The 8839-nt window shown below is 49.2% G+C and overlaps 1 protein-coding gene across 1 annotated transcript in view; it reads left to right on the forward strand.

The window, feature by feature from the left end:
• The window catches only part of Cdhr3 (cadherin related family member 3), a 60990-nt gene that overhangs the window by 1224 nt on the left and 50927 nt on the right, over positions 1-8839 (forward strand). Inside the window, exons 2-4 of the mRNA XM_013347598.2 lie at positions 1232-1234; positions 4815-5014; positions 8467-8632. Of these exons, the coding sequence (XP_013203052.1) occupies positions 1232-1234; positions 4815-5014; positions 8467-8632 (369 nt within the window). The remainder of the gene's footprint in view (positions 1-1231; positions 1235-4814; positions 5015-8466; positions 8633-8839) is intronic.

Genomic DNA, 8839 nt, shown 5'->3' on the forward strand with positions numbered 1-8839 from the left:
TGTATTTATTTTTATGTGTGTTGGTATTGTGTGAGGGTGTCAGGTTCCCTGGAACTGGAGCTACAAACAGCCATGAGCTGCCATATTAGGTGCTGGGAATTGAACCCAGGTCCCCCAGAAGAGCAGCAAGTGCTCCCAACCCCTAAGCCATCCCTCCAGGCCCCACGAAGCTTGTATCTTTTTTTTTTCTTTTTTTTTGGATTTTTTTGTAGCTTTGGTGCCTGTCCGGGAACTAGCTCTTATAGACCAGGCTAGCTTCAAACTCTCACAGAGTCTTGCATCATTTTTAAAGAATGCTTTCAGTTTGGGTTATTGAAATTAAGACTTTTAAATTAAATATTATATTCTGAGTAAGTAATAGATGCATGCTAAATGGAATTCGCTCGTGTTAACTTAGGGATAATTTGCAACTTTGACGAGGTATGTACGTGAAACAGTGAGAAAAGGACCTGGAACGGACATGCTTAGCAAGGGTAGTGTGACGATTTGTGCCTGCGTCCCCTAACCAGAGTTCTGACATCTGCTCAAATATTTCTTTGCTTCACTCACGGGTAGGTTAGCTTCCTTTATGCGGGTATTTACATTCAGATCTCAGTATTTGTGGGTAGCTATTTTTTTTTTTTTTACATTTGTAAATAAAATCTTCTCTTTTCAAGCTGACTGTCATACAATGTGTGGATGCCGGTTAGTGCTTTGTCTCACCATCTGTCTAACGGTTTCCCCTTGGATTCAAATGCGCTTGTGGGAGCAAAGACAGTGAACATGGGGAGCCCTCTGCTCTGATGGCTCCGTGTGCCATTTCTTTCTCTTACCGAACTGCCAGCCTGTCCTTGCTGACCATTTACAGCTAATGAGAAGAGTGCTCACTCCTGCTTCTGTACCCCAAGGCAGGCTGCTAGCTGGCTTTTGGTGTCAGGCAGAAATGTTTTCTCTATTTAGGAGATGGTTTTATCTGGATTATTAGTTCTAAATCAAAATGGATTTTTAAATCAAAATGCTTTTCCAAGATCCATAAAAATGAACATTTGGTTTTCTTCTTTTATCTGCTAATAAAAAAAAAATAACTGGGCTTCCTCATATTGAGCCCGCTTCCCCCTGAGGCTTTAGCCCGTGGAGGGCAGACCTACAGAGTTAAAGTAGGCCATGAACGGTCCAGGTGCTTACTTGAGGTAAACATTTGAAGGTTCCCCAGAAATACAAGTTTCTAAGTTATAACTGTTTGTGTTGAGAGGTGGTGACATTTATTGTCACTAGGGAGGAGTGAGGTTACGTGGGATTCGAAGAGCAGCTTCTGTTCGAACCCTGTCACTTGGAACACTGTCAGCAGGTGTGTGGGATAAACAGGTCGCACTGTTTGAGAGAACTTGGGTCCTTGGGATTGCCTACAGAAATCTCTCTGGCCTAACAGACTACACACCAAACACTTGTTTCCCACCTCGGCCAAGTCCTAGCTTTTTGATGGACTTCTATGATGTGGTCTGTTTATGTCTCATCTTTTTGTCTGAGTCTGAGACTCTGGGTCACCCCAGAACTGCAGAGGCCTGGGGGATTCTGGATGTGAAAGCAAACATTGTGCACCACCTTCAGCACAGAGGAATATGAACACAGCCTCAAAGAAGCCAAACAGCCTCCTCTTCTAGGTCTCAAGTCCTAGGTTTCTACAAGGCCCCTGTTAGGCCCTGACACCCCCAGGTCCCTCCTTTTTGCTCTGGTTCTCTCTTCCCACTGCACCCTGGAATGGCCCTTGCCTCTGTGTGTTGTCCGTGCCAACGGCTCAGCACAATGCCCACGTGTTCAACACGCTCTAAGGATCTGTCCCATCTCTGCAGCTACAATGTCAGCTTATTGGTGTCAGGTTTTACACATCTCTTTAGCGTCCTGTGGGTCTCCACGATCACAATGGCATCCACTGTGTACTGAATTGAGTTGCTCGTCATCTCTTCGGAGTCCGCCGCACGTGCATCTGTGTCTTTCACATTTACTGGTGAACCGTCAGCAAATGTGGAGCTCAGATCTCCTACCTACCTCACGTCTGTGCTTGACACAGCCTCCTCCCATTCTCCTACCAAGATGAGGGAAAGTGAAAGTTTCTGTTTGGGAAGCGATCACGTGACATTCTGACAATGGCTCACAAAGGAAATCCCCAGAGAGCAGAAATGAGACAAGAGCTTGGGTTGACTGTATCCACCGGGAAGAGTTGAGACCAAAGTCTCTGCTCTTCACAAGCAACCAAGGACCACATGTTCTTCACCAGCCAGAAAATGAAGGACCCAGCAGAGGACCTTCTTGAACCCGAGGTGTATGGAAGCTGTTTATACTTTAGAAGCCTCCTCTAGGACACTAGCGTTTGTGCTACCCCACAGCATAGTGCTGGGGAGTGAGGGACTTCCTTGGAGTCCAGAATCTGATGTGAACATAAAACAGCACCAGGCTGCTGGACCAAAGTTTTTCCATAAGCACCAGACAGAGGTAATCATGGGGGTCTTGAGAAAGGTCCCTGATCTCTTCAGCTGGGTTCAAATCTCTGCTGGAAAAGAGGCAGCCTTCAGTGTGATGCGTCTCCTTTGTGGTTTTGCTCTATAGCATTTACCCCCTGAAACAAACTGTAGCATTGTAGATCTTGTCATTAGGCTCTCGGGGGTGATTAGCAGTCATTTGGGTAGCTCCAGCACCACAACAGAGTTGACACTGGAGTCTCACAGAAGACCGGGGTCCAGTTCAGTCACAGGGTTACGCAGGAGTGAAGCCAAAGGTTTCCTGTTTCAGGTCTCTGTTCCACAGAGCAGTTTTCCCCCGCCCTCTATGACTGATGGAGAAGATGAAGCACAACTCGCTTGTGTGTTTGTCATTCGTGCACATGTGGTGGGGGTGTGTCCCAGAATGCTCAGGACACTAAAGAGCTTACTCTGCAAAGTGGTCCTCTGACCTCCACATGCCAGGTCTCACCTCCCACCTCGGCGTGGGTTCTGAAGATTGAGCTCAGGTCGTCAGGCCTGCATGGCCGGCATCTTTACCCATGGATCCCATCTTACTGTCCCTGAAGGAGTATTTGCTGATAGTTTCAGGTGAGGGCAGACTGAGTCTCAGAATCAGAGATATACTTTAAAGAAACTGGTCGTGTACTACCACATGGTGTTGGGGGCCCAGGGTAGTCAGCTTCCTGTCAGTAACTGAAGAGAGGAAAGCTTTAACTGTCTCAACACTAGATCTCAGGAGGAGGCTCCAGAAGCCCGTTCCCAGAAAGGCTATGATTCATGGAAAACAAGCGTTCCATGTGTCAAGATGCTGCAGCTGGCTCTGTGTCTGCCAATCCATCTTCACCTGCCTCTTCTTTGTCCATGTGTTAGATGCCAGCAAATCTAATTTGATTCTTATTAAGACACATGTGAAAGTCAAAGTCCATTAAAGCCTCTTTCCTGCTCGCCAGACTCCAAAAGAACCTTCTGGAAGGCCAGCCTCAGGATGGAAATGAGGTGTCTTGGGGAGAAGGGTTAGCTTTGAGCCTCTGACCTTTTTGCTACAGCTTGGCTGGTCACTTCTGGGCACATCACGTTGAGCTGGGTGCCTTGGGAAATCCATCAGCCTTACCTGAGGGACCTGAGGGACCTGAGGGACCTGAGGAATGAGGGTTAATACTCTGAGCACTGCATCTCACTAATGTACCACTTCAGCACGCAGACTCTGGCCACTGGATTATTGCAATTGCTACCATGGTGACTACTTCTCTGTTGGCAGGGGATCTGGGGAACGGGGCACTGACAGACATTGTACCACAGTTACCTTTATTGTCGGTATCTCCTGTGAATACTTCCAAGCTTTTTATTTCGTTTGCATGATCTTGGCATGTGACCTTATTCTGAGAAGAGGTCACCAGAAGGACAGGGCACCTCTTACAGGAAGTAGACTGCCACACTAGGCCTGGCTTGAGCATATCTGAGACCACAAAGCCCACCTCCACAGTGACACACTTCCTCCAACAAGGCCACACCTCCTAATAGTGCCACTCCCTATGGGCCAAGCATTCAAATATGAGTCTATGGGGGCCATTCCTATGCAAACCATCACACCACCCCAGCTCACTATAGCTAGCAAGATTATAAAAATATGAGATAATACAGCCTCTGTAGTGGTCAAGTTTGTCACGGTATCATGGGGACCTTAGAATGTCCCTAGTCTTTTCTGGGTGAAGTATGTGCCCCCTTAAATGATAAAATTCCATATCTCTGGTGAAGTCCAAAGTGATCCATGTGCCCTCCTGACTCTCTCATTTTCTCCTCTGAAATCAGTATTAATCACACTGACTGATCATCCACAGGAAGCCCCAGAACAGCCTCCAGCAACAAACCATCGATTGCCCTTGACATTGGTAACGGCTGAGGAGAAATCCCCCATGATTCTCCAGTCATGCATACTCAATTCTCACATGACCTCATAAATCCAACATTGCCCCAAGAAGGAAAACAAACTTCCAGAATCTTCTGGGCCCCTGCAAGAGAAAAGGCATCATCACCGTGCTAAGGCCTGCAAGAGAGACAGTGATGTCATCACCACGCTAAGGCCTTTAAGTGTTTCCTTTCCTGGCTCTTCACAAGGCTGGGAGGGAGGAGGGAGAACCGGAGCCTTTGTTCCCCTGCGGCAGCAGATTTCATGGCTGCTTGGTCTGGCTGTCTCCTTGGCTCCCAGAAGACTTCACATTTTTGCTTTGCAGTGCCTGGAAAGCATTCAGTCTTGGGGATGACCAGTTCCCTTTGTTGCCACGAAATGAAAGCCACAGCTGTGTGTTTATGTCTCCTTGTCTCTGTTTAAATCTGCAGGGGAGGCCCTGCACCTGATCCACCTGCCCGCCACTAGCACCGTGGCAGAGAATGCGCCACCTGCAACTTTGGTGCATGAGTTTTCTGTGAATTTATCAGTGTCGTTGTCGCCTGTGATGCCAGGATTTCCCATGGTTGTCAACCCAAGCCCCTTCACTGAGGCCTTCAGGGTGAACAGACTATCGGGGACCGACTTCGAGGTGAGCAGTCTCTGGCTCTTGCTCCCCGTCTGCAAAGCAATTCCAGAAACCCTTTCCTCCACCACTGCTCTCAGTTCCCTTCTGCCAAGGGATCCCAGACTGGCTGTGCTTTGGCCTTTCCCTCCCTTCTTCAGCAGTCTCAAAGTAACACATTCTGGCCTCATGTTTTAGTGGGTGGTAGTGTGCACGGGCTGACCCTTTTCTTTGGAAGGGAGGAGGTAAATCTTGACATTTTGGGTTCTGGTGACCTTGAACCTAGGGAGTTTACTCTGCTGTGACGCTGTGACTTTTTAGGGGACATTCTGAAAGAACAAGTATTTCTAATATGAAAGACACACACCATGTGTAAGCAGAAGTCTCAGTGTCTAGACCCGCAATGTGTGTGCTTGCTCACCGACTCGAGGGTCATGCCATGGTTGCTCTCTTGTCTAGTCTGCCATTTGAGTCTTTCCCAAAGTTCTCACTTCCCCCTAGGGAGAGCCAACCTGAAGACATCTTTAGGATCCAGGGTCTGGACTTGCTGGCCTTCAGAATTCTCCCCAGCCTCCTGAAGGTAGAGTCAGCTCCACTGTGGGTCCCTGGGATCCCTGTGAGACACACTGGGATCAGGCCTCCCTGATCCAGACTCAGTTGTTTCCATGAGGTGTACACCGGTATTCCTAAATGTAGCTCATCCTGCATCCCTAGGGGAGTTTCAGAGAAGCAGGAAGATCAGGGGCCCACAGCTGCCTTGAAGAACCCAGGCCCTGTGGCCAGAGCCCAGCGTCTCTCTACTCAGGGGTGGGTTCAGCAATTGAGATCATCCCACCAGAGTTCCCAGTACCAGATGCTGGCTCCAAGACTCAGCTGCCCTGCCTATGTATTCTTGACGCCTGGCCTGCTCTTGGCTGCCAGTCTGCTCCCCTAAGCCCTGCCAACGCATACACTCGCAGACTGCATCCCACACTCCGGACACCACTGAAGTTGACTCACACACTCCTGCTCTTGAAGTCATCAAGGTACCGTGGTTGTAGCTTTAACATTGTCTCTGTCCACAGATAAGGAAAATGAAGCACAGAGAGGCTGAGTGCTTGGCCCCAGCTTGCACAGCTAATATGTACCTGAGTTGTGACTGGAGACCAGGTCGTCTTATTTAATAAAACAAAAACCACATATTTATTGAGCCATTAATTCACGATTAGAACCCACTACTGCCAAGCAGAGAGTCTCCTCAACCTTAATGGGCTAGTCATGGCCCCCCCGGGGGTGTGGGGATTGTGACTCTAAGGACAGCTCTGAGCCACCCAGGCAGGGGAGGAACAACAGGTAGGGCCGAGCAGTAGCAGCCAAGGAGCTCTCCAAGGTCCTGTGGAGACCGTGCCTGCCTCTCTAGCCTCCCAGGCCTTAGTCTGACGCTGCTCTTTTCCTGTTAACTGTTCCGAGAGCTATGAACCCCAAACTCTGCTCGGCTTCGTTCAGGATGAAGCCAATGGCCACATACACAGAGTCAAACTTATTGTTTCACTCCAGAATTCTGCAGCCCAACTGAAGCTCCCCACTCCCACCCAGTTCCCTTCCCTGAATACATGAAGTGGAGCGTGGAGAGATGTTCACCAACCTACAGCTGCCATGACAAGTAAAATACCAAAAACAGCTCAGCAAGAGGTAGATCCATAAGCATTTGTAAATGCTGGTGAGACCAGACAGTTTTTCCATTTGTGTTAGCAGCCCCATGATCCCTTGGTTCTAAGATGGGTACTTGCTTCCTACGGAGTGCCCCAGCTAGTTCCCAAGGAGAGGGAAGCGGCAGTAGGTGATGTGGAAGGAAAAGATCCGTCTAACAGGATGCAGAGGAGGTGCCAGGCTGAGCAGGAAGCTGGTGGATAAAGGAGGAGGACTGGATTGTCTACAGGCCAGCTGGATGCGTGCTCCCACCAGTTTCTGCTACCCAGGGGTCAAGTCAACCTTTGCACAAGATTCTTACTGCCGGATGGTGTTGATCACAGCCCCCAAATCAGCTCACTCAAGCTTCTCAGTGGCCTTGTGAAGCAGGTGTTATTGTTATCTTCATGTCACAGATGGGGAAACTGAGGCATAGAAAACCACTTAACAGGAAACTGAGCTTTGAAGTCAGTCAATTGGCTCACAGTCCCTGCTTATGGTGTGCTCTTCTGCTTCCTCATCCATAGACGGAACAGATGGCCCAGCTCTGATTAACTATACACAGACGGGCTTCTGCAGACGACCTCTTCCCTTTCTACCCTTACCTGTCCTGTCTTCCACATTCACACCTGTGGCTACCACCTCTTCTTACAACCAGTCTAGATCTCACAAGGTCAAACCTGATATGCACCACCTCCTCCATGCAGCCCTCTCTAAACAGAGACAGCCTTCAACAAAGTCCTCTCCCTCCTGGTCCTCACCTCTGCTACAAAGTGTCAGCTGCTCGCCTAGCACAGGGATGGCTCCCTGAGTTATAATCTCGTGGGAACAAAAACAGAAGGGAAAGCAACTCCCCTGAGGCACACCGAAGTTCAGCAGAGCCAAGGACCAGAGCCGAGTACTTTCATCACAGGATGCAATTGTCCCGGTATCAGCTGCCAAAGCTCTGGAAGAAAGACCGTCCTCAGCGAGGGTTAGAGTGCGCTGGTACAGGAGTAGCCTATTGTGTGTGAGGTTCTGGGTTCAATCCCCAGTAATGTGAACAAAACAAGAGAGATGGGGACAGAGAGGAGAGGGGGCGGGAAGATGGAGGTGGAGAGGACAGGAAAGACAGAGATTAATCTTGGAAGTCGGCTCACTCTGACATCTCCTATATGTCATGCCGTAGCACTATGCCGTAGACTGGGGAACTTACAAAGAAAGTGATTTTTCCCTGTTCTGGAGACTGGGAGTCCAAAGTCAATATGCTGGTATCTGACCAGGGCCCTCTAGCTGCAGAAGAGCGTGGTCAACACACCCTGGTGAGGGGACAAGGGAGAGAGTGGGGTGGTTAAACAAGAAAAGCAGCTTGGCTCTGTAACCCACTCTCGCGATAAAGCATTGAGAATGTTCACCACCCACCGCCTCTAACTGGTTAGCTCACACCAGCATGATGCAACACCAGTCATTCCTTTCCAACGGGGACATTTTAGGGGACAATTAAACCACAGTGATGCCCCTGGGCTTATAGGAGTTGTGTTCAGGGTAGCTAGGGGCCTGTCTACAGTCTAGTGCTAAGTGTGGTAGGTTTTAAAATTCCGAGATTTTCCCTCTCCAGTTCATCGCACCAGAATGTCTCCAGAAGAGTTTTCTTTCCTAAGGAGCGCCTTCTGGGGCTTATGTCGGAAGGACTAAGGCTGCCCTGTCAGAGGAGAGGCCCCTCTGAAAGTGAGGATGGTCACCAGGAGCAGGAGGCTCCCTTCCTAGTCAGAGCCCCTTGCATACAAACACAGGCTTTTCGTTTTCATGCTGAATCTCATATTCTGTTTCAGGTTGTCACCACTGGGAAGGAACAACTAGATTTCGAAACAGGACCCAAAGTATTCGATTTGCAGATTTATGTGAAGGATGATGTGGGTGTCACAGACTTGCAGGTCCTGACCGTCCAGGTGACAGATGTGAACGAACCGCCTCAGTTTCAAGGCAACTTGGCGCAAGGTGAGACATACCCGGACAGTGGCATCAGAAAGGACCCTGCCGGACAGAGTCAGGCAGGAAAAAGTCAATGAGCAAGCAGCGGTTTCCTCAGAAAAGGCAGCTGCCTAACAAGCAGGGAAAAATGAAATTTCTTCCCCAGCACACACAGTCACGACATCCAGCAGCTTTTAGAGCCTTGTGTCTGTGCTTCTCTCTCTCTCTCTCTCT

This window comes from Microtus ochrogaster, chromosome 1 (genome assembly GCF_000317375.1).
Source record: "Microtus ochrogaster isolate Prairie Vole_2 chromosome 1, MicOch1.0, whole genome shotgun sequence".
Taxonomy (NCBI): domain Eukaryota; kingdom Metazoa; phylum Chordata; class Mammalia; order Rodentia; family Cricetidae; genus Microtus; species Microtus ochrogaster.